Here is a 23,680-nt window from a genome sequence, read left to right on the forward strand (position 1 = left end):
CTCGGCCGCGCTCCGGGAAGGGTCCCGAGGGATGAAGCACTTGGGGAAAGGCCCTGCCCAGCCTCTGGCATCGCGCCCAGGCCAGGTCGGCGCTGCTCCCTCCGCAAAGCCTGATGGAGTGGAAACATTCCTACCGTGCCCCGGCCCGTCTGCTACCGGCAGCACCGTGACCTCGGTCTTGCCAATCATTATCCAGCCAGGAATGTCTGTTCCTGGGCACAGGCCACAGCACAGTACCCAGCCGCGATGGGATATCACCCCAAACAACGCAGCAGAACCCCTGCCCCCGCATCACTCCATCCCTTAGGGATGCAGCTCTCTGCTGGTTACGGGAAGCATTAGGGCCACAGCACCCCAGGAACGCGGGTGAGGGGCAAGGTTAAACATTCACGGGGGTGCTGCAATTGCCAGTAAAGCTGAAGCAGCCCGAGGAGGAAGCAGGGCAGCTGCTACTCCCATCCCGACTGAGCAACTGCATGGGAAGGGAAAAGCAGGTTCCTAGAGGTTCCTGCTGCCTCTGAAGTTGAGGCATCTTCCCACCTCTTCCTCCTGAGAGGAAATCAGCAAGAGAGCAGCAATGGGGGGTTGTCAGCTGTGAACTGGTCTTTAGGGATCCTTTTCTACCCCTAAAAGCAGACTGGCTGTTTAGACCTTTGAAACTCTAAATACGATCGTGTACTACCTGAGAGGAAGGAAGACACAAAATTAAAGAGACTGGTGACAGATGAACACTGCAGTGATTAAGTCTCTCTGTACAGGAATGCACTGGCTGTGGGACAGCATGAGAGTCTCTCCCAAAGGCTGTTTTTGTCCATTAGCCAAGACAGCCCACAGCACTGCCACAGCTCTGCCTTGCAGAGCCAAAGGCAAAGAGGCTGCTCAGAGGAGTCTCCAGGGAAGAGGGAATAACTGAGATACTTCTTAATCAAGGAAAACATCCCGTGAGTTAGTTATGCCTTGTCATTTAAGCAAGACTAGGGGAAGGAGGAAGGTTGGAAACTTTCTTTCCTAAGGTTATCACAAAGCCAAGTACTTCTGCCTCTGAATCACCCTGAAGTCTGGAAACCCAGGGACAGCCAGAAGGGTCCCACACCATGGAGGCTGATGATCCTTGCAATCCTCAGAGCTGCTGAGAGCTGCTCTGGCTTTCCCACACGTCCATATGTTGTCATCTTACAGGGATTTCACTGACCTGCACAGTCCTGCAGGGCCCTCCAGACACCGGCTACCAAAAAAATCACAACCTGCCAAGCAGAGCAAGCACAAGCAGAAAGCCAAGCACTGCCTCACTGGCTGACAGCATTCCGGGTGAAAACAAGCATTCCTGTCAAGCTGAAACCACCAAGGAAATATGGATGTAGCCACAGTGTGAGCAGGGAAGAACCCTCCAGCAGCTGAGATGGAAATCCCTGCAGCAAAGCAAAGCCCTGGCAGGGGAAGAGCTCCCTTCAGCTCTCCTGTACCATCACAACACAGAGCCTGGTGCTCTGCACACACAGGACACCGTGACAGCACCTGCTCAGCACCATCTGTCACCCACTTTGTCCCCTCTGCACCCTCTTCTCTAAAAAAACCAGGGTTTGTATCACAGCACAAAGCCCAGACAAGCTGTGTGACGAGCAGTGCAGCTCACAGGGTGCTCCAACCCTGGCTGAATCCCAAAAAGCAGCTGCACTGCAGGAAAGCTGAGCTCACATTCCTGTTCCCTAAAGGAAGAGCAGCTCCTTCTGAAGCAGCAAGAACTCTGGGCTGACTCCACACGGGAGGGAGCAACAAGCTGGGACCGGTTGGATGCAAAGGCATGGCCTTGGTTTAGGAAGGAAGACTGGTTGCAACTGGAAGGGCCAGTTTATTAGAGAAACCTCACATTGCAGAGAAGTCACAACACATTGGAAAGGGTCCAGGCCTGCTGAGGGGGAGCCAGTCTTCTGCAGCAGCACAGATCTAAATCCCCCAAGCCCAGCAGGTGCCACAGAGGGAAAGGTTACCTGTAACACAGCTTATGTTTTACAAGCAGCCTGAGAGAGCCAGTAGTAAAGTTCCAAAAAAAGCCTCCCTGTCAGACAACAGTTAAAACAAAAATGGTTTAAAATGTTTAAAAGCTCCGTGTTCTTGGCTGCAGCATAAAGGGGAGGCAAAGGTCTACAACACACACAGGCCTCCGTGGGTCTGGGCACTCGCTCTGATCTACCAGTGAAGGCCGGAGGGAGGGGTCTTCTCATCTTTGTTGCTTTCCAGGGAAAAGGGTGGGATTCGGACATCAAAGTGGGAGCCATCAGGCCTCTCAAATCGAAAAGTGCCCCTGCAAAAATAATGGCAGAGATCACGCTGAGGCCAGGGACAGACACACCTAGGAAGGATGAGCAAGAAGGTAAGACCTGAGCTCTTGCATATCCTCAGGGCCCATCTGCAAGGCTGGTCCAGCAGCAAGGACATGGCTCAGCTGCAGAACATCTGCTGCCAAGATGACTCACTTATGGAGGACTCCTGGGCAGTTTTACATCACATCACCAACACATTTCCTGCACAAAGCTGTGATGATTGCAGCCCACAGGAGTCAAGCACCCTCCACGCACCTGCAGCAGTGTTTACACAACTCCCACTCCCCAGGAGACAGAGCCATCTGAGCTATTTTTACAAGCTGGTTACACGTAAACTCAGATTTGTATTTCTTAGCAGGAGCTCCACTGGTTGTCTATGACATGAAGAAATCCCCTCAGATGTAATTTAGAATAGCTTCGGCTTTGCACGTCAGAAATGAACCTGCCTGTCCTGGTACAACCATTTGTTTACTGCTCTCAACTACAGACAACTGTACTGCAGAACATGACATGGGCAAGAGGGTTGTGGAGATAAATTAACAGGTTCTCAGGACAGAGAAGACACAACTGAACACCAGAAGTCAAGCTGAGCAGCTTTTGAGCTGCAGAACCTTTGTCTCTTTCTCGCCAGGATGTATGCAGAGAGGGAAGAACTACCAGACCATCTGGTTTTATCTCCCCAGGGCATCCATTCGGGCAACTCAAAACGCTTCACATGGCAAACATGGTATTCCCTGTATGCAAAGAGCTGCTCTCCTGCTTTTCCCAACTCAAAGGCAGCTTAACTCTGAAGGAGATTTACTTAAAAAATGCAGGAAGACCTGTCATACAGAAGGCAAGAGGTGGCTGTGCAATCCTTGTCCACACAGAGGTGGCACTAAATAAGCCAAAAGGCAAATAAAGGGAAACTGCTTTAACCCCGAGGCACAGGAAAATAACAGCTCAGCTGGGCATTTCCCTCCCTGCACTTACAGAAGAAGAGACTTAAACACCAGTTAGACTGAAGGCCTTATCTGGTCTAAACTGGGAAAACCCCTGCATGCCAACTCCTGACACAGAAGTGCACAGGGATGGAGTTAAAGCCCAATCCTCTCCCAAGAGAGGGACACCAGAGCACACACCCCTGCTGCTGAGGGAATGATCAGCACAAGGCCTTGGCTCTTGCACCAAGCACCAAAAGGGAGAACTGCTTCATGTCTTTAAATCCAGTCTAGCACAGACCACAGCAGGAGGATACATTATCCTGGAACCTCTCCTGGTGCAGAGAACCAACAGACCATCTTAACACTAACTGGGATACAGCTATAGAAAAGCTCACCACATTTTAGCTACCATACATGCCCTTGTCCAGTCCACTTCCACCCAGCTTTCAGCCACAACCCCAAGCAGCAAACTGCACCCCAGCTCGCTGCTGGGGGATCCTACAGCCAAAACACTGTACAGCAGCAATAAGGGCTTCTTACCACATGTGACCACTGGATGCCTGCAGGGAGACGTGGCTGCTGTACTGAAATGCTGGCTGTTCTTTGGACAAAACTGGCTCCTGAGAAGACAAGAGACCACTGGGCATCAGCAATCTTAACATTCTACCCCAGACAGGCATCAAGAGGAAATTTATACAGCAGGGGAAAAAAAAGAAACAACCACAGACCCACAGCCCAGCACCACTGCCAATTACACAGCAAACTGAGTAGTGCCAGAATCCCGTTATTATTCCAGTTTTCCCATCACCAGTCATTTAGGATCATTCTCCAATACTCAGTGTGAAGTTTCAGTTCATGCAAACAACAGATGAAAAGCTCACGTGACTTTCTTCATTGCTGGTTTCCCACTCCATCTATTTCCAGTGCCCACTAAGCAATTTACTGGCCAATCCACCCAAGCAAGCGAGAGGACTCCAGCAAAGGGCCATGCTTCCCCGAAAAAAAGCTGTGTGGTACCTACCCTTCCTACAACCCCACGGCCCCGGACTGTTTCCAAGGTGCCAGACAAGCTGAATATCCTCCAGTGTCGCTCTCGGAGCTGCACCACTTCGCTGTCCAGGTTCTCCAGGCGAATACAGTAGCGCCACTGGACAGAAGAAAGACTCTTATCAAGAGCTGGAATCAGCTGCAACCAGTTGATAACCCACAGCTGATGCTGGGAAACAGTTTCCAGGCAAGGGCTACTCTCCCTCAGAGCTTATCACACAGCAGTGATGCCACAGCAAATAAACTCCTTCCCTTTAGCTGTTCCGTGACACAAAAGGCACTTACCCAGTAGACATGGGAATTCTGGGCTTCCTGTCAAGAGAAACAAAAGACTTTAGCAGCTGCCCTTGAACACGTGGTGCCAAAAACCTCTTCAGCTGTCAGCACAGCACCAGCACAGGGGCTCTCACTCCGTGCCAGGGTGACGCAGACAACTCACATGAGCACAGACAGCTGCTCTCCGAGGCCTTCCATCAGCAGAGCCTGGCACTGGCTGTGCTCTAAAGTAATCATGAGGTGGGAGATTTGCAAGGATCCCGTGACAACCCAGGGTTCATCTCCATGTTAATTATGCACTTTCTACAGATCTAGAAACACCCCTTTCCTGGCCTTCAGGCACCTGTTTTAGGACAAACATCAGCTGGACTCCACAAAAGTTGCAAATCCACACCAAAATGTGCACCTGCCACAGCTCAGGCTCCCCATCAGCCGTGCTCAGAAATCAAACTGCTGTGGGAATTCCCAGCTCTCCCACTCAGGAGTCTGTTGGAGCCGCATTATTTTGTATGGTCCACGTGGAGTTCTGTGCTATAAAGAGCACATGGTTATCAGCTAAACCCAGAAGGCTTTAGCCAAACCCTCTAAGCCAAACTAGAGGCAGGAAACAGGCAGGCAACCCCAGCTCATCACTGGGCAGGATAACAGACGTGTCTGTTGTTACAGAGCAGATGGCCCCAGTGCCACCTCACGTGACTGAGGCAGTAACAGGACCAATTCACAAGCCTTCCTAAATATCTTGCTAGCACCGTTGTGCAGAACATTACAGGTTATTTCTCATCCTACTGATAACCAGCAAAAGCCAATATGCAGGAGCTGTTCTCCAAAAATACATGACAAAACAATTTCATGTTTATACCCAGGAGAACGAAACTGCAACTGTGGTTAAATGTCACTTCTTCAGTATGCAGAAAGTACCTTCAGGCAGCAAACTGGTCTTACAAAAACATGCCAGTGAAGCAAATGGCAGAATGAACAGAGCAGGCCAGACTTACCCTCATGCCCATGTAGAAAGGGATGACGGTGACACGGATGTTCTCCGTGGTTTCTCGGTGCACATCCGAGAGCTCCAGCCAGGGGTGGTTCTTCTCCTGCCACGCACACAGAGTATCCCTTGCTACAAAAGGTGGGACTGTGGGGAGGGAAAGGTGAGGTTTCATGGGGAGAGGCAACACTGTAGCTGGAGTGCTCTTCCCTCAAAACAATTCCTTTCACATAGTTTAAAAAAATTCAAAGGCAGCTTCACTGTAACAAACCCCAAGGTAGATGTGATTTTTATACCATATCCAAGATGATGGGGTTTGGGTACTTGTTCTAGAGCACTGCAAGCACGTGGCTCTGAAGAATTCCCTGTGAAGCCAGAATTTACCTTTTGTCTGGTCGTACATGAGGAACCTCTCAAAGAGCTCATGCTGGATGGGCACTTGATCAGTGGAGCTGTAGGGAAGGATGTCTTCATGGCTTACATAGTCTAAACCTGAAAAAGAAACCCAAAAGCCATTGAACTTCCCCAGCAAAGAGCAGCTCAGAAGTCTCCTGGCAGAAAAGTTGATCACACTAGTGAGAAGTTAGGAAAAGGATTTTGGCAGCAGAAGCCAAAGCTAATATCACAACTGCAAGGAAGAATGGAGGAGACGTGCCAGGAATAACTCTTGGCAGTGTTCTCCTGTGAGATTTTTCATGGAGTGACTCCTCTGATAAACACACACTGCCCTGCAAAGTGCCTGCACTGCCCCAAAAGCAATCCGGGCAGGAAATGCCCAGGACAGGAATAAATCCAGCTGTCCTGGTGACAAAGTAGAACAGCCCATATGCAGCTTGGTATGGGATCTGTGTCTCAAGAGCTCTGATTTAAATCAGACATGTCTGTGTCTGATCACAGAGTGCCCAGCTTCCAGCTATGCAAAGGGCTTCCTGTACTTTAGTCACTCTGTCGTCTCCAGCACAGCCCTAAGCTATGGACAGATCCACTACAGAATGTCCTGCAGCTTCTCTGGCAGGAGTTGACCACTGATGACTTTTCTGACCTCACCTCACAATAGTCAGAGGCTGCAGGAGTTTTGCTTACCTGGGATGGCATAGAGGGCTCTGCTGTCATCATGATTTGCCAGGAACGTCACTGCTTCCGTCTGTGATCTCTGGGACTGAGAAACAGGGAGGTTTATGTCTTTCTGTGTGGATTGCTGCAGGACAGTTTCCAGTCATAGTTCAGTTCACTACTGGGGTTTATAAAGCACGTAATGTTTATTTCATCGAACCAATTCACCTCAGAACTTCTCTCCATTTAATTCCTCTAGGCTAACTCTCCACTCAAACAAGCGAGGAGCATTTTCAGTGCTGCAGCCCACATTCCCAATGACCTGTGTGCAACAGTGTAGGAATGACACCAGGAAGAGGAAAGGAGGTTGGAAAGGGGAAACACAATCCAGAAAACAGCCACATGACCTTCCAGATGATCTTTCTCAGGGAAAAATATACCTTGAAGAATAAATTTATCCAAAAATCCTACCCAATCCAGTTAGCCACCAAAGCCATTTTCTTTCAGTGCCTGTCCCTCTGAACCACTCATGTAGGAGAAGATACTCAAGTTTCAATAGCAAGATTGCTCATTACTTACTATATGTGGACAATCCCGGGCATCTATTAACACCTGGTAGTAAGTGTGTGTTTTGCCCTTGACCTCTTTGGAACCATGGCCTGCCACATTCTCGCTCCTAAAGAGAAAAGCAGAACTCTGAGCTCAAGCACAGGATGGAAGCAAATTCTTGTTACCAGAACCAAGTACTCATAAGCAATGATTTTTTTTTTTAAAGTCACATTTCACAGCCTGTAATCATTTGGTTGCACCCAAACCAAAGCTTCATCAGCCACCCACACAATGACAGACGAGCTGAGATGACCATGAGAGGTGTTTGGCACAGGCACAACAGCTCAGAGGTTCTTCCTGTTGGATCTAACTCAAAAAGGGATTTTTGTAGAATACAAAGTGACAGGAGCATGATTTTTTAATTGATTTTTATTTCCTTCACACATGCACACTTTCACCCTTCATACTTCCATCCTGTCTCTAATTAACACAAAATTAATACTCAGTACTTAATAATGAAGCATCTCCTCTTCAAGCACCTCTCCCAGTTTACACTCATACAAACAGACCCATTGCCCTCCTTAAAAACACTTGTTTACCCCAAAAAGGAAACTCACTACAAAACGTAAATGTAACAGTATGACAACATGAACCAGAATGAATCCTCAAATCCTTACTTTTCTGTGACAGGAGAAGCCACATCCCGATCATAAAGCCTGGCTTGCCAGGGAAACAGGACTATTCCTCGATAGCCAAACACACTGTGAAGGAAGAGCTGGAAGGAACAAATAATTACAGTTGAATCATTTTGAAAATCTGTTAACTGAGGTAAAACTACAAACATTTACAAAGGATTTAATGTGTGGGATGGGGATACAGGGACAATCACCACTGTGACTACCCAGAGCAGAAAGAAGGAACACAGTTTGGGATGAGAGGAGAAATCCATGTCATCTCTATCCTGTAGAAGGGAAGGACTAAACCAGTAATGCAGTAATAGAGCAGCAGAAAGGAGAGACTGCTCAGAAACAGATCTGAGAGCCTTAAGGACAGGAATTACAAGTGTAGTTGTTATTTATCAAATTTAGTGGTTGTCTCTTTGAATTCCTGAGGGAGAAAACCCCAAAACAGGACCAGTAGAGTAAATGCCATTGTCCAGCAGTTGCGTTGTGCTGCAGATTCTTATCAACCTGCTATTGCCAGATGACTGACAAATTGCAGACACAGCACAGACAAGGAGCACTGAACTGTGAAACTCCTGGCCTGCTGCTGCTGAGATTTTCCTTATGGGAAATCCTTTGGCTGCCCAATCCCTGTGGCACCAGCCTGCAGGGTCAGCTGTGCCCCACCCTGAACCACCTACCTGGCCTGTCTCATATTTGCCATGCTGCTTCGGGGCCTCAAACACCCCCACGGTCTCCAGCACTTTGCCCTCGGGACGGTTCCTTGGAGCAGAGAGGCAGCTTGGAGGGTTTGCAGGGGCTGAAGCAGCCCCCAGGTCAGGGGGACACTGCTCCCCACCTTGTGCCTCCCTCGGCTACCCCACAAGAGCCCCACTATGCACTGGGCTGCCCAACCTCACTCCCTCCTCTGCCCTCCACCCTTTGCCAGTCTCCCCTTTCCCAACTGCCCTGGATACCCTCACACAGCTGTCCCTTCAGCCCAATCCCCCACATCTCTGCCCTGACAACCCCCCCAACTCTTTCACAGTCTTCCCCCAGTGACTCACCACCCCCCAACCCACACTCCAACTCCTTCCCAATCACCCTCATCCCCAAACACCCTCTCACAGCCTCCTAACTCCTTCCCAATTTTCCCCAACTACCCGCACCCCAAACACCTCCTGCGAGCCCTCACCCCCTCCCAATCACCCTCAAACACCCCCTCACCGCCTGTCTCCCCGAGCCCCCCCAACAACCCCAACCCTGCGCCCCCCCCCCAACCCTCACAGGCCTCACCGCGACGAGAGGTGCCGCCGCGGCGGCAACAGCAGCGGCAGCGGGAGCACCGCGGCTCCCCCGGGGCCCAGGGCCCGCAGGTGGCGGGCGGGGGGCGGCTCCCAGAGCGGGGCCGGCCCGCGGGCCCGGGCCCGGCCCAGAGCCGCCGCCACGTACCGCCGCGCCGCGCCGCCCGACATCCCACCGCCCGCGGCCCACAGTGCCCCGCGCGGCCCGCGCCGCTCCGCCCCGCCCCGCCTCCCGCGCGCGCCGCTCCGCCCCACCCCGCCGTCTCTATGGTTCCTCCCACCCCCCCCCCCCCCCCATCACTCGGTCGCCCCGGCAACGCCGGCCGGGCCCAACATGGCGTCGTCGTTGCGAGCCGGGCCGCGGCTGCGGCGGGCGGTGCGGGCCGGAGAGCTGGCAGCGCTGCCCGCTGGGCTGCGGGATGAGCTGGAGGCGGCGCTGGCGGCGGATGGAGAGCTGGTGCCTTTCAGCCTGCTGCGGAGGCTGCACGCCGCGCTGAGGGAGGCAGGTAGGCCGCGCTGCGCCGGGGCGCCGTGGTCGCACCGTGACCGCCCCGATCACACCGTGACCGCCCCGTCCCCCGCCCGCAGGGTCCCCGCTGCACCTACACGAGCTGCTGGAAGGATGCGAGATCCACCTGCCCGAGGTGCCGGTGCCGCCGCGGGTAAGGGAGGGCCGGGCAGGAGTCGCGGGAGGAGGCGGCGGCGGCTCCAGGCCCTCACGGTGGGTCTGTGCCTTCCCCAGAACCCCGAGCTGGTGGCCCGGCTGGAGCGGATCAAGGCTAAGCTGGCACACGAGGAGTACCAGCGGATGACCCGCAACATCACGGGGCAGGTGAGGGGCTGCTGCGGTGCCTGCTGCCGGGATTCATCCCTCAAACACCTGAGAGCAAAGGAGATTTTCCCCTTTGAGTGAGTGCAGTGCAGAGGGGATGTGGCAGGCACTGGAGGTAAACACACCGGGGACAACAGATGCGGTGTTGAGGACAGAGGTAGGACAGGGTTAACAGGGTGGTGAATTAGACAATACCGAGTTTTGGGAACTGCTCACTGTGCCAAAGATCTCAGGTTCTGTTCTGGGAGACTGAGCACATGCCATAAATGTTTGACAGGGAGTATCTGTGCTGGTTAAATTTTTGTCATAGTTTTAAAATTGCCTCATTCATGTCAAGGTAAAAGCTGAAAATACAGGATAACGTGTGGGCACTCATTCTTTCCTGGGAGAGCTGGGATCTTCTGGCTGGGTGACTGCTCAGACAAGTCAGCATCCCTTTCTGCTGGCATTCCTTGTGATCCCATTCTGTCCTTCCACACTGTACCTGGCATCCATGTGCACATTAACTCTCATGGGAAGATCTGCTTTGCTCTCTGCTGAGCTTGACCACTCCAGGTTTGACCTGGTCTGGTGAAAGGTGTCCCTGCTCATGGCAGGGATGGTCTTTAAGGTCCCTTCCAGGACAAACCATGCTGTGATCTATAATCTGGGATGGTTTTACCAGAGCTTGTGCAAAATCTCAGAGAAACCTGTGTGCTGTGAAACTGCTGCTCCCCCACAGCCCACCTACCCAGTACCAGGGCACCCCAAAACCTCACAGTCTTGGGGACAGGACAGGGCATTGGCATTGCTTTTATTCTGCACATACAGTAATAATGTTATTACTAACATTAAAATACAAGCGATCACAAGCTGTTTCAATCCCTTCTTTCAGGAGATGAACGGGCCATTGGCTGAATTTGGGAGGCAAGGTGAGTGTCTTCCTGTCCTGTTGGCACGAGCCAGGTCAGGCATGGGAATTGTTCCATCTCCAGCTGGTAACAGCCCTTCCCTCTTGGAATATCTCACCAGAAGGTTTTCATGCACTAAAGTGTTCCTTGAATGAAGGAGCCTCTTGGTCATTCTTACCAATATTTCTGGAGGCACCAAGCGTGTGACTCCTCCAGGATTACACATCCCAGCTGAGGTAGCCCCAGTCACACCTTGTCCCCAGCCCTACTCCCCAACCTTATGTAAAATCAATCACTTTACCCTTCTCTCCACCAGTTCGCTCTGTGAAAGCCGTTGTCATCACCATCTTCAACTTCATTGTCACCGTGGTGGCCGCCTTTGCCTGCACGTACCTGGGCAGCCAGTACGTCTTCGCAGAGACAGCGGCGGTGAGCAAGGCCCCAGAGCCCCCTGGCAGCCCCTCTGTGCTGGCCAGGCCGGACCCCCAGGGTCACCCCTCTCTCTTTTGTGTCCCCAGCGTGTCCTGTCAGCCGTCATTGTGGCCTCAGTGGTGGGCTTGGCCGAGCTGTACGTGATGGTGCGGACCCTCGAAGGGGACCTTGGGAAGCTATGACCATGAACTGCAGGCTTCGTGCTGGAGGCTTTTTGTCCTCCCTAGGAGCTGCTAATTTGGGACAGGTTTTCTCCTGTCTGTACCTGTTCCTGCTGTGGGAAGACTGCTGCACTCCTCAGGCTCGTCCTTTGCTTCCTGCTCCTGAAATGAATCATGGGTTGGAAATCCCAGAGCTGTGGAACAGGAGAGGCAATGGCTGTGGACTCTGACCACTCCAGCAGGGAGAGAGGCATCAGTTCCTGCCATCCCTGTTTTCCTGGGAAGTTCCTGTCCTTTTATTCTGGAAATAAATAACACTGTGTGTTCATAACCTTCTTCCTGCATGTCAGGAGATGTCTGTTGGTGTGAAAAACATTGATGTGGCATCTAACACACTGCAGAGATGTGAATCTTCCCTCTCCCTCTGCATCCTGCATCCTGCTCCATCTCCTGTCCAAACCTTCCTCTTCCTGCACAGTGAGGGATGCGTGGTGCTCCCAACCCCCTGCCATAGGGTGCCCAGATTCTGGGCATAGGCAGGGAACACCGCTCAACATTGAGCCCAGGGGTTTCTCAGGTGCCATGGGGCAGAGCAGAGCCACCTCGGTGCACCCACAGCGGGGAGGGGACACCCACGTCAGGCCTTGGGGACCCGGACACCTGCCGGGTGGGCGCTCTGCCAGGGCTGGACACAGTGATTAATGCTCTGATGGCAGCTAAGCCCCTCTGGAAACACGGTTTAATATCCGACCCAGGGAGATCTGCCGGCACCTGCGAACGTGCCTGCGGATTAGGGGCGGCCGCGCCACAATCATCCGTGGATACGGCCTCAGATTAAGGTATTTTTTCCAAAAGATTAGTCGGTATTAGAGGGGTGATGGGGAGCTGCCCCTGCTGCGGCCGCACCGGCATTTAGGATATTGGATGACATCTTCGGAGCCTTCGGGACCGGCAGTAATTCCACACCCTAATGAAATCGTGGCGCTAATCCGGGGGGGGGGGGGGGCCGCGGTGCCAGGAGGGTCCCTAGAACACGGGGGTCCTTGCCACGGCTACGGTTCGCCCAGGTTGGTGATGGCCGCGCTGTAGATGAGGTCGGAGATGGAGCCCAGCGAGGTGGGGAGGCCCCGAGCGGGGCTGTGGGATCCCGGCGGCGGCATGGCAGGGGCCGGGCCCGGGGTGCTGCTGTCGGGGGGTGCCGCGGGGGGACCCCGCTCCCCGGGTGGCGGCAGCGGCGGTAGCGGCGGCGGCTCGGGCTTGGCGCTGCGGATCCTGCGGGCGCGGCGGTTCTGGAACCACACCTGGGACGGGCGAGGGGAGCTATGAGACACCGACAGCGCCCCGACGGGGTGGCCCCGCGGAGGACAAGGAACCCCAGCCCCGAGAGGGAAGGAGGAAGGGGTGGAGGGGAGGGTCCCGCCTGCCCTCACCTGGATCTTGGCCTCGGGCAGCTGGGTGAGCTCGGCCAGGCGCTCCCGGGTGGCGATGTCCGGGTAGGGCACGGCGGCGAAGGCCCGCTCCAGCTCGGACAGCTGCCCCCGGCTGAACGTGGTCCGCCGCCGCTTCCGCGGCCCCCCCGGGCAGGGACAGGGGCAGGGGCACGGCCCCGGAACGCCGCCCCCCCCCGCCGCCCGCCCGCCGCCTGGCCCGCCCGCCCCGTCGGGGAAGCGGAGCAGCGGCTGCGGGGCGCGGGAGGTGCCCGGGGCCGCGCTCATCCTGCCCGGCTCCCCCGGTCCTGCCGCCGCCCCGGCTTTTATCCCCCCCGGGTCCCCCCGGCGGGCTGGGACCGCCCCGAGCGGGCGGTGCTGTCCCCCCCCAGCCCTTCCCAAGGGCTCCCGGGGCCGGTCCCAGCTCCGCGCCCCCGATAGTAGCGCCCCGACAGTCCCGACTGACTCGGGGAGGGTCTCCCCCAGCATCCCCGAGGACCAGGACCCCCACCAGCTGCTCGTACAGGTCTCCCCCGCGCCGCCGTCGGGGCACGGTGGGGCCCGTGAGGATCCCAGGGCTCGGGTACCCACCTGCCACCCGCCCCCTGCGTCCCCTGCCCCGGCTCCCCGTCCTCCCCCGCTCGCCCCCCGCCGTGCGACCGCCGCTCTCCCGCAGGGCTGGCACCGGTCAATGTTTAACCGGAGCGGTGGTACCGGTTGCGCGGGGCAGCCGGGGCCGGCTGGCGGTGGCTCCCGCGGGACCGGCCGGGCGCTGCGGGCACCCCGAGCACCGGGTGCTGGGGGGCGCATGGAACAAGAGGGGGAACGGGGCGGGCACCCCCAGCCGGACCCCCGGCCCAGAACACTCCCACGAGGCCAGGAGAGACCGTAAGTTGTCGGGGAGACGGAGGAGACAGAGGCCAGCCCGTCCTGGAGCAGCCGGACTTGGGCAGTGACTGCCCGACTGATACAGGCAGCGGGGGGCGGCACCCCAAAAAGGCTGGGGGGGACAGGACCGTCCTTCTGCGGCGACATGGCGGGGACCCTGAGCTCTGTCCCCCGCCAGGCCTCAGGGCACAGTGGAGGTGGGAGGACGGTGCGAGCACAGCATGACTAGGAGTCCCTCTACCCCAGCCCCCGGGGTGTCCGCGGGCAGCCCCCCCAGCTGGGGGGCACCCACCACCCTGCTGCCCTCTGTTCCCCAAAGGAGCCCTGGAGAAGAGCGGGAGGGCCCCGTGCAGGGCAGAGAGACGCGCCTGAGAGTGGTGCTAAGGTAAGAGGAGGCGAAAGGGCTCAGGGACGCGGCAGGAACCTCCCTGCCTGGGGCAAGGTCACGGCAGGGCTCCCCAGGGTCCCCATGTAGCGACACCTCTGTGTCCCTGTCCACCCCCACCATTAGGGTCCGGCCACTGACCTGCACAGAGACGCGGCGAGGTGACCGGCAGGTTGTGCACAGCCTCGGTGACGGCGCCGTCCACGTAAGTGTCACCTCCCCGCCGGGGTGTGGGCAGGGGGAAGGGGTGCGGCACCCCCTGAGCCGCCGCTGTCCCCACGGCCAGGTAAGCGCGGCCAGGCACGATGCCACCTTTGGCTTCAGCGCCGTGTTCGATGCCGGCGCCTCGCAGGAGGCTGTGTTCGAAGGCAGCGGGATGAGGCAGCTGGTGGAGCTGGCCATAGACGGGTGAGTGCCGGAGAGCTCCCCGCGGACCCCAGCCCCTCATCCAGCCCACGCCGGGCCTTTCCGGCGCGTTTGCACTGCCGGGGCTGTGTCGGGAGGTGGCATCCCTGTGCCACCGCCTGGGGCCGTGCCTGACGCTCCGCATCCTCCCCAGCTTCTCCTGCACCGTCTTTGCCTTCGGGCAGACCGGCTCGGGGAAGACCTACACCCTGATGGGACCCCTCGCCCAGGTACCCCAGGTCCCCTCCATTTGACCTGATCCTGGTGGTGGGATGGGCTCTTCCCTCCCGGTCGTAGGCTCTGGGAGCAGGTGTGTGCCCGATGTGCCCGCTCACCGTGCTGGCGTCTCCGCAGAGCGAGACCCAGCCGGCAGCCCCGGCCCTGCTGGGGCTGATGCAGAGGTCCTTCACCTGCCTCCTGGAGCAGAGCCGGAGCCGTGGCTCTGCCCTGGCTCTCAGTGCTTCCTACCTGGAGATCTACAACGAGCAGGTAAGTGCCTGCCCAGCCGCCCAGTCCGGGCCTGCTGGCACCCTGTGCCCCGCTCCCCCGGTGCCTTCCCTCTGCCATATCCCCAGGTCCGGGACCTGCTGAGCCCGGGGCCACCGTGTGCCCTGCCGCTGCGGTGGAGCAAAACCCGCGGCTTCTATGTGGAGAACCAGCTCAGTGTGGAATTCGAGAGCCTGGAGGCCATCGTCAGCCTACTCCTGGAAGGTGCTGAGCCACGGGCACAGGGCTGGACGTGTGCAGGGGCTGTTCGACCCGGTATGGGGGGATTCAGCACCCCGCAGACCGTCCCCAGGGCTGGTGGGGCGCTGATGGCAGCCAAAACCAGCAGCTTCCCGTTCTGCTGCAGAGCCAAGGGCGGCTCGCATGGTGGCGAGGGGGTGGTGGGCAGTGGATGCTGTGGGGTGTGGGGCAGGGATCTGGGGTGTCATGCAATCAGTTCCTCCCCCGGCAGGATCCCAGAGGCGCCGGACCTCGGCACATGCCCTCAACAGGCACTCGAGCCGCAGCCACGCCCTTCTGACCATCCACATCCACAGCCGAGCCGTGAGCGCACATCCTGCTCCAGGGGAGGGCTGGGGAGGGTCAGGGCTCATCGCGGGACTGCAAACAGGTCATGCTCTCCTCAAGGGTACATTGGTGGGGCTGGAGTGAGCAGCAGGGAGTCCCATTCAAGACCCAGCGGTCGGGACACTGCTGTGGGCCGTGGGGAAGGGGTGACGGGGGCCAAAGCATCACCTCCCCAACTCGGGTCCCCCAGGCCAGCGCCTGCCCCAGCAAGCAGGGCACGCTGTGCTTCGTGGACCTGGCTGGCAGCGAGCGGGTGAAGGAGACCGGCTCCAGCGGGGAGCTCTCCGTGGAGGCCAACAGCATCAACCGCAGCCTCCTGGCGCTGGGTAAGAGCTGGGGGACCCGCCCTGGGAGCCCTGTTGGCCCCCACCGGAGCCCTGTCACATCCTTTGTGGCTTCCGGCAGGACACTGCATCTCCCTGTTGGCCAAACCCCGAGGGAAGAGAACGCACATCCCCTACCGGGACAGCAAGCTCACCCGGCTGCTGGCCCGCTCCCTGGGCGGCTCGGGCATCACCCTGATGGTAAAACCATGGAGGAAGCTGGGCAGGGGTCTCACCCCGTGGAGGAGAGGGCTGGAAAAAGATGGTGACCCTCTGGATGACAGCTCACCTGCAGCTCTTCCTCGTTGGCAGGTCGCCTGCATCTCCCCGTCCTCACGATGCCTCTCAGAGACACTGAGCACGCTGCATTACGCCAGCCGTGCCCGGAGGGTCACCACCAGACCCTTGGCCAACAGGGTATCGCAGACAGGGGACCCGTCTGAGCCCCTCTGCCCCCTGCTGGGACCCGCCGGACCCATCCCTTTATCCACCCACCCCTCCCAGGTGTCCCGGGAGAAGCTGCTGCAAACCTTGGAGCAAGAAATCCATGCCCTGCAGCTGGAAAACCTCTCCCTGCGCCAGCAGCTGTGCCTGCCCAGGGTGCCAGTGGGGAGCACAGAGGTTCCAGGGAACCCTCCAAAAGCATGGTCGGGCTTGGGAGGCAGGTATGGCCCCGCAGGGCAGCTCCCACCCGAGGGAACCCCAGCCTGGCCCAGCCTCTACGGTCTCCTGCGGGACTTCGTGGTGGAGAACGAGCAGATGAGGTATGGGAGGCCTGTGTGGGACCCCTGAACAGGGGATCAAGGGGCTGGCAGGGCAGCCAGAGCCCCTGGCTGGGCAGCACCCTGCACCAACCAGCCTCCCTCAGGGACTCTGTGGGGCTGGGCAGGGCTCCGAGGTTCTCTGGAGGCTGCCAGTGCCCTGCCCTGCTTCCTCACTGCTCCCCAGGCAGCCCCGTCTGTCCCTAGAGCCCAGTGGTGACATCCCAGTTGGCCCATCCCACAGAGCCACCCGCAGCTCCTGTGACAGCCAGCCCCTGCTCCGGAGTGCCCGCACCCCCCATGTCCACCCTGGCCACTCGGTGAGGCACCGGCGGCCCGACACGACACCCACCTCTGTCCCCCAGCTGCCGGTGAGAGTGGGGGGCCTGGGGTCTGCAGTCATCCTGCCCACAGCAGGGTGAGGATGCACACATCACCCACCCTCTCTTGCAGAAGCTCCCTCCTGCCTCCAGCCATCCCAGCTGCCCAGGGTGCCCACAGTGCTGCCCCAGGCCAGCTGATGTCACCATGTCCCAGGTACAGCCCCAGGGGTCTCTTTGGAGGAGGTGGCACAGGTGTGGCACGGGGGTGGCACAGCCACCATGACCGCTCTGCTCATCCCCAGGTGCTGCCAGTGCTCCCCATGCCACAGCCAGTTCCCCCCGAGGGAAGTGCTGGTGTTCTGCCACCCGGACAGGAGGACATGGCTCTGGCCGGCTCCCATCAGTCCCACAGGCACTCCCAGCTGCACCAGAGGAAGCGGTGAGTCATTCCTTGGGCATCAGCTGCAGCTCAGGAATTCCCTGGAGTTTCAGGGGGTGGTGGGACAGTAGGTCAGGGTTTATTCATCTGTTCTCACGGCAGGAGTCGTGACAGGAGCAGGAGCTTGTCTCAGCAGCACCTGCTCCACCGGGAGCTGCCAGGCCCTGAGCTCGTTCCCAGCCCCGAGGGGAGGGTCATCCCTTCGGCACCGCCGTGGCCAGGATTGCCAGAGCCCAGAGGTGAGTGGGGCAGTGGTGGGAGAACAGGCAGGGCCTTGGATGGGCACCCATCCCCAGCACAGCCACTCACGCGTGGGGCTGTGCACTGACCCTGGGGGAGATGGAGACCTGACCCTGCTGCTCCCCGCTGGCAGCTGCCGGCACCGTCCCTCTCCTCCAGTGGGAAGAGGCACTGGACTGGCTGGCAGAGCAGATCTGAGCTGCCACAGGCACACCATGGATGGGGCCAGCATCGGGGATATGGCACAGACTGGGGGGACAACCACAGCCCTCGGGGACACGGGATCTTGGACTGCGAGGACTGTGCAAACCATGGAACAGACAGTTGGACGGACGGACAGACAGAGCTCTCCAGCCTGCATGGCCCTCACAGTTTATTTCTGTCTAGCTGAGGCTGTGCTGCTGGTGGCTCTGGGGATCCCATCAGGTGCTCTCCTCCCCGGGCTGGGGGCAGTCCAGCCAGTACTGGGCGATGGAGCGGGGATAGCGTGGCCGCACCAGGTCCACGCGCTTGGTGCGCAGGTTGACACGGTAGTACTTGTCTGGGGGGAAGGGGACACGGCTGTCAGGACTGTCCTTAGCTCTGGGGAGCTGCCAGCACCTTCCCACTGCATCCCAGAGCTCGGGGACATTGCAGAGAGAGAGGAGCCCTCCCCATGCCCCGGCAGCCCTGGTCCCGCATCATTCCTGGCTCCTGCTGGGCCAGACTCACCTCCGACAAAGAAGTAGACACTCTGGAGCATCTCACACGTGGAGCCCGACAGCCCATCGCTTTCAACACCTGCTGAGTCGGGGTCATTTTGCAGCCAGCTCCAGAATCCCAAATTCAGTGACCGGTGGTGGTTGTATCTCTTGCGCTGGCGGCGAGACTTCCTCCTGCGGGGCTGCTGGGAGGCCACGTAGAGCCGGCCGGCCATGGCAGCGTCCAGCCGGCTGGGCACCCCCCGCCAGTCCCGGCTGATGTACCACGGGCCGTTCGCCCCGGCTGGAAAAGGAGCAGAGGGCGAGTGAGAGGGGCAGCAGTGTGTGGGGTGAGCTGAGCCCCCAGCACCTGCTCTGAGACCCACAGGAATGCTCCAAAGGATCCCAGCCTGGATGGGATGTGTGACAGTGACACAGGCCAGGCAGAGCCAAGAGCAGCCCTCCACCCCACTTTTGGCTGGGATCAGCTTTGTGCTGCTGAGCCCCCCTTCTCCTCCTCTCCATCTTTCATTCCCCTTGCCCAGGGCTGGGGTTTTCCTGTGGCATCTCCAGCTGCAGTGATAATAAACAGTCCCCAGTAGTGACACTGTGGTGTGAGGTGGCTGGTGATGGGCTCGGTAATGTGCGTGGGAATTGGGGTTCTGTGGGAGGTGCAGCTGTGGCCTAGGGGGTTCCTGTGCATGGCCTGGGCAGGACACGATGGCTCCAGGTACTGCTCCCTCCCTCCTCCCTGGCTGTCTGCATCCTTCATGCCCTGTCAGTGCCCGCTGTATTGGTACCCGCCAGCCCTTTCCCCCGGGGGCTGGCCCAGCCCTTACGCATCCTGCTGCCAAAGAGGAGCTGGAAAACATCCTCCCAGCTGTCCCGGTTCATGAAGGCGTAGTGCTTGAACACCGTGGAGGGGGAGGACTTCTCGCAGTCGGCCTGCGTGGGCTGCTGGGCAAAGTCGTAGGACCAGTAGTACTTGTCTAGGAGAGGATGAGTAGGGCGTTAGTGGGGGACAAGCACTGCAGGGGGAGCAGCAGAGGAGTGTCCTGCCTGTGCCCAGTGGTGCCAGGCTCTGCCAGGAGGAAAGGGGCTGCCCCCTCTTACCCTTGAAGAAATAGACTCTCTCATTGCCATGGTAGCTGTGGGCAGGGAGAGCGAACGCCGCATCCACGTTGTTCGGGATGCCCTCAAAGCCCTCGGAGATGTCCCGTGGGTACCCAGGGTCCAGGGCTCCGTCATCAAAGCGCCAGTACTGGGTGCCCTGGGGGGTGGTGGACAGAGAGGGGTTACGGGTGCAACATCCCCCAGCCATGTGTCTGCCAGGAGGAGCAAGTGGATGCTGGGGAGCCCCATCACGAGGCTGTGGCTGCTTGGGGTCCCAGAACAGCCACGGCGATTTGGGGTATCTGGCAACCACTGTGTGTGTGGGTGCATGGGAGGTGCCATTAGGGGATATAGGGTGGGTTGTGCTGGCCACCCTAGGAGTACCCCTGCAGCTCACCTTGAAGAGGTAAGTCTTGCCCTGGCAGTTGATGCGTGTGAAGGCTGCATCGATGGGGCCCTCAATGCCCCAGACGTCACTGATGAGCTTGGGGTAGCCAGGCTTCACGCTGCTCTTGTCCAGCTCGTAGAAGTACTTCCCTGGGGAGAGAGGAGAGGTGGGGGCAGCAGGAGAGACTGCAGACACCAGCATGGGGTGACAGCGTGGCAGCGTGTCCCACGTGCCTGGGGAAGGTCCCCAAAGTACCTCGGAAAGCGTAAAGGGAACCGTTCTTCAGGTCGGTGAAGGCATCAAAAGGTTTCCCGCTGCACAGCTCCTCAGGCTCCTCGGGCCCGTCTGGGGTGGTGCCAGGCAGCTCTGGCAGTGTCTCCTCAGGGTTTGGCTTGCTCTCTGGCGTGGTCTCCACCAGCACTGGGACCGTGGGCAGCTCTGTGGGGTCTGCCACGGGCACCTCGTCCGTGACGAATTCGACAGTGAGGTTGTAGTCCAGGTAATCGTCCTCCGGCAAGGCAAAGACGTCTCCCCGGGTCACTGCAGGAGGGAGAATGTTGGTTCCCACTGGGTTTGGGTGCAGGAGATGCTCCCTCCCAGGCAGTGCAGATTTATAGAATCATGGAATCGTTAAGGTTGGAAAAGCCCTCCAAGATCACCAAGTCCAAGATCACCTCCAAGATCACCAGCGCTGCCAACACTAAACCATGTCCCCAAGTGCCACAAGGACACTTTTTCCAGAACACTTCCAGGGATGGGGATTCCACCTGGGCAGCCTATTCCAATGCCTGACCACCCTTTCAGTGAATACATTTTTCCTACTCTCCAATCTAGCCAAATAGCACAGATCCCACACTGCAGATGGCAATGGGCCAGCTCCCAAAAACCCCTTGTGCTGCAGCAAATCCTGGTGCTGACTTCACCCTGCGGGCACGGGTGGGTGCAGAGCTGCCCCAGCACAGACCCTCTGAGCTCCACAGTGTGGGGCACCCACAGCCACCCCATTCCCTGGCCAGGAAGGTGGCCATGGGGACTGTACCTTTGGCTTTGCAGACAGTGGAGTAGTCGCTGCAGCAGCTCTGGTAGTACACACAGAGGGTGTCACACTGGCACTTGTGCCCTGCATCGAAGCCTTCTTCGCAGCGGCCCTCGCAGGAGTCTGCAAAAGCCACCCCACAGCTCAGGAGGAGTAATGTAGGGTGGGGCACTGGGGCCTGTGCCTCCCCCCCAGCCCAGCCCCAGGAGTGAAAACAAACTTGGGGATGCCCTGGTTGGGGGTACCCCACCTCTTCATGGTCAACTCCATCACCAGGGGTTTCAGAGGCTCCTTGCCCTGCTCCCACCCAGGTCCTGCTGGGATGGGAGCCACGGGCTGGGCTGTGCCATGGTCCCAGCTCCATGCTGGCAGCCCAACTGTGGGATGGGCAGGGATTTGCCAAGGCACCATTGACACCCATGTGCTGCCCACTTGCTTTCTCCCCATGCTGCAGGGTACAGCCAATGTAGCCACGGCCACCAGCCCCTCCCTCTCCACCCTTCCTGGGCTGCCCAGCCCCTCCATCAGCCCAGGAGCTGCTCTTGCTCCATCCCCAAAGCACCTGGTGTGGAGTTGGCTGGCTAAAGCTCACCTTCTGCAGCATGAGTGGTGGCGAGCAGGGCCAGCACAAGGGCAGGGAAGAGCAGCCTCATCCTGTGTGTCCGGGAGCGCAGCCCTTCTGCGACTGTGCGGGCTGGAGCACGGCAGAGCCCCAGCATCCACTGTTTGCTCAGCCTGCCCCGGCAGGAGAAAGCAAACAGCCCAAGGTCAGAACAGGGGAAAAGGGGCAGAGATGATCTCCCACTCAGCTTTCCCCACAGTCCTGGTGTGTTTGGGGGGAACAGGACTCCCCACGCTCAGAGGCAGCTCCTCCCCAGCCCTGGTGCAGGTCGGGCACTGTTCAGAGAGTGGGGAGGGACAGCAGGCCAGAGCCAGGAACCAGTTTTGAGGTCCTGCCACACTCATTTCATAACATCCCTCATGGTGTAAAAGCTCCCAGCTGCCTCCCAGGCTGGTCTTGGCAAGACAAAAACCCAAATGAGGTGGGATGGGGGAGCGATGCTCAGAGGATAAAGGCAAAAGCCCCGGGCTTACGTTTGCCCAAAATGTCACCATTTTGGAGGGCTTATTCTCGGGATTTCAGCTTTCTCAATGTCAAGGCTGGGAACAGACCTGGGGAGCCCCAAGGCACGGTGGTTTGGGATGGGGAAGGTGCCACCTCTGTGCACAGGAACCAGAGGCCAGAGGTGAGTGGCCGGGGGCAGGAGCCCTCTGCACTTTCACTGCAGAAGGCAAACAAAAGCCTGTGTATTTTGCTCCCGTCATTCCCCTTCCAACCAATCTTTTCAGTTACTAATTAATGTCGACTCAGCTCTTTTGGCAGTTCCTGATAAACTCTGGGATGTTTATTTAATCAGGGGCAAGGAGCAAATGCAGATGACGCTGCAGCAATTCTGCCTCTTCTGTCTCTGCTGGGACAGGAGCTCCATGGGATCTGTCCCAGCCCTTGGGCAGGAGTGGTGCAGCTTTGGGCTTTAAGTGATGCAAGATTTTGGGGGAGAGAAACCCGAGCAGGGTGCCCACTTCCCCAGGGGTCTTTCCTCTGCCAGCTCAGACACAGGCAGTTCCTGGCATCGTCTGCTCCTGGCATCTTGCTGGAAAGAGCTTTATTTGGTTTTGAGACAGGCATTTCCACCTGGAAGCCCTGGGGAGCTGAGGGCAGCTACCAGCCACGGGCTTGTGGCGCAGAACTTCTGCAGCCCTCACCCCGCTCCTTGTCCCCTGGCCTCAGCTATGGCAGGGCTGGCATTGTCCCCAAGTGCCAGCACTACGGCTTCATCCCATCCCTGTTGAACCAATCCTGGGGGGCAACAGCCCTGGGAGGGTTCAGGCTTGCAGGAGGCTCTGGGGGAGAAGGGCTGGGCACTGTTTGAGCTGCTTTGGCTGATCAGCTAAGACAAAACTCCCTCCTGCTGCTCCAGGCTCCCAACCAGCGGCCACAGACCCATGAAGGCTCAGCGAGCCCTTCTCTGCCAGGAGGAGATCCCAGGAGAGGGGTTGGTTGGATAAAGTGGCCCCGGGGAGATCCTGCAGCCAAGGGCTGAGCAGAGCCAGTGGGGAGAACTCGGGAAATGCGGCTGATCCCCCAGGACAAACCTGGGAACCGCTGCAGTTCCAGAGCCCAGGCTGCTGGGTCTGGAAATCCCTCCCAAAAAGCAAAGCAAAGCAAAACTAAAAGCAAAGCAAAGCAAAGCAAAGCTCTCTGGGCTAGTCAGGACAAGCCCAAGGGAATGGTTTGAATTCTGCTGCCCCCGGGCAGCAACCCCCTCTGCTGCTCTGCACTGCAACGGCCCGTATGGTTACCCCTGATTAACAATCATTTATCAGGAAAATCCTTACTGGTTCTGTGCCGAGCTTCTCCCGCAGTTTTGTGCTGCTCGGGATGCCTTGTTTGCCGAGCTTCCCTGTGGGATGATGTCTCTTTCCTCTGTCTGTCCCTTCGTAGTGGATTCAGAGAGGATTAAGAGCGACTCTGTCACATCCAAACATCAACCTGAATTTAAGGCTCAGGCTGACCTGGCAACAACCTGGTTTTGGAGCCAAGGATTTAAGCTGCTCCTCCCAGCACATCCGAGAAATGCCCAAAGCATTTAAGCATTTCTGCCCTGAGCACGTCTGGCCTGGAAAAAAGAAAACAAAAGAGACCCAGGCTGCCTCTACTCTTTCTTTTATCATGCAAATCTCGAGCCCACCCAGAAGAGC

At 58.0% G+C, this 23,680-nt stretch overlaps 5 protein-coding genes across 6 annotated transcripts; 2 read left to right on the plus strand and 3 right to left on the minus strand.

Moving 5' to 3' along the window:
- Positions 1-1,829: 1,829 nt before the first annotated feature.
- POLDIP2 (DNA polymerase delta interacting protein 2) lies at positions 1,830-9,307 on the minus strand. The gene is made up of 11 exons (XM_039563127.1): positions 9,113-9,307; positions 8,518-8,599; positions 7,832-7,929; positions 7,185-7,281; positions 6,636-6,711; positions 5,937-6,044; positions 5,563-5,699; positions 4,577-4,603; positions 4,266-4,391; positions 3,785-3,864; positions 1,830-2,302 (listed from the first exon to the last, which is right to left on the minus strand). Exons 1-11 carry the CDS (start codon positions 9,289-9,291, stop codon positions 2,188-2,190), a joined length of 1,125 nt encoding a protein of 374 aa, XP_039419061.1. The 5' UTR covers positions 9,292-9,307; the 3' UTR covers positions 1,830-2,187.
- Positions 9,308-9,413: 106 nt separating this feature from the next.
- On the plus strand, positions 9,414-11,771 carry TMEM199 (transmembrane protein 199). Its single transcript, XM_039563128.1, has 6 exons — positions 9,414-9,626; positions 9,709-9,782; positions 9,863-9,952; positions 10,827-10,863; positions 11,159-11,271; positions 11,361-11,771. The coding sequence occupies exons 1-6, from the start codon at positions 9,455-9,457 to the stop codon at positions 11,454-11,456; spliced, it is 582 nt and encodes a 193-aa protein (XP_039419062.1). The 5' UTR covers positions 9,414-9,454; the 3' UTR covers positions 11,457-11,771.
- SEBOX (SEBOX homeobox) lies at positions 10,727-13,150 on the minus strand. The gene is made up of 2 exons (XM_039563166.1): positions 12,866-13,150; positions 10,727-12,736 (listed from the first exon to the last, which is right to left on the minus strand). Exons 1-2 carry the CDS (start codon positions 13,148-13,150, stop codon positions 12,488-12,490), a joined length of 534 nt encoding a protein of 177 aa, XP_039419100.1. The 3' UTR covers positions 10,727-12,487.
- A 378-nt stretch (positions 13,151-13,528) lies between these two features.
- Positions 13,529-18,987, plus strand: KIF12 (kinesin family member 12). Of its 2 annotated transcripts, none has more exons than XM_039563121.1 (17): positions 13,529-13,750; positions 14,070-14,135; positions 14,262-14,340; positions 14,422-14,543; positions 14,695-14,770; positions 14,895-15,029; positions 15,116-15,302; positions 15,499-15,590; positions 15,805-15,940; positions 16,020-16,138; positions 16,250-16,354; positions 16,442-16,701; positions 16,886-17,069; positions 17,152-17,235; positions 17,324-17,460; positions 17,563-17,699; positions 17,834-18,987. In XM_039563121.1, the coding sequence occupies exons 1-17, from the start codon at positions 13,554-13,556 to the stop codon at positions 17,896-17,898; spliced, it is 2,181 nt and encodes a 726-aa protein (XP_039419055.1). In that variant the 5' UTR covers positions 13,529-13,553; the 3' UTR covers positions 17,899-18,987. The 2 variants fall into 2 exon arrangements, with proteins under 2 accessions (XP_039419055.1, XP_039419056.1); XM_039563122.1 differs by having other exon boundaries at positions 15,116-15,251.
- On the minus strand, positions 18,046-23,553 carry VTN (vitronectin). The gene is made up of 9 exons (XM_010402434.3): positions 23,318-23,553; positions 21,510-21,652; positions 20,921-21,040; positions 20,137-20,421; positions 19,891-20,030; positions 19,494-19,650; positions 19,220-19,369; positions 18,412-18,684; positions 18,046-18,241 (listed from the first exon to the last, which is right to left on the minus strand). The coding sequence occupies exons 2-9, from the start codon at positions 21,634-21,636 to the stop codon at positions 18,123-18,125; spliced, it is 1,371 nt and encodes a 456-aa protein (XP_010400736.1). The 5' UTR covers positions 21,637-21,652; positions 23,318-23,553; the 3' UTR covers positions 18,046-18,122.
- Positions 23,554-23,680: the final 127 nt, after the last annotated feature.

Source organism: Corvus cornix, chromosome 19 (genome assembly GCF_000738735.6).
Source record: "Corvus cornix cornix isolate S_Up_H32 chromosome 19, ASM73873v5, whole genome shotgun sequence".
NCBI classification, from domain to species: domain Eukaryota; kingdom Metazoa; phylum Chordata; class Aves; order Passeriformes; family Corvidae; genus Corvus; species Corvus cornix.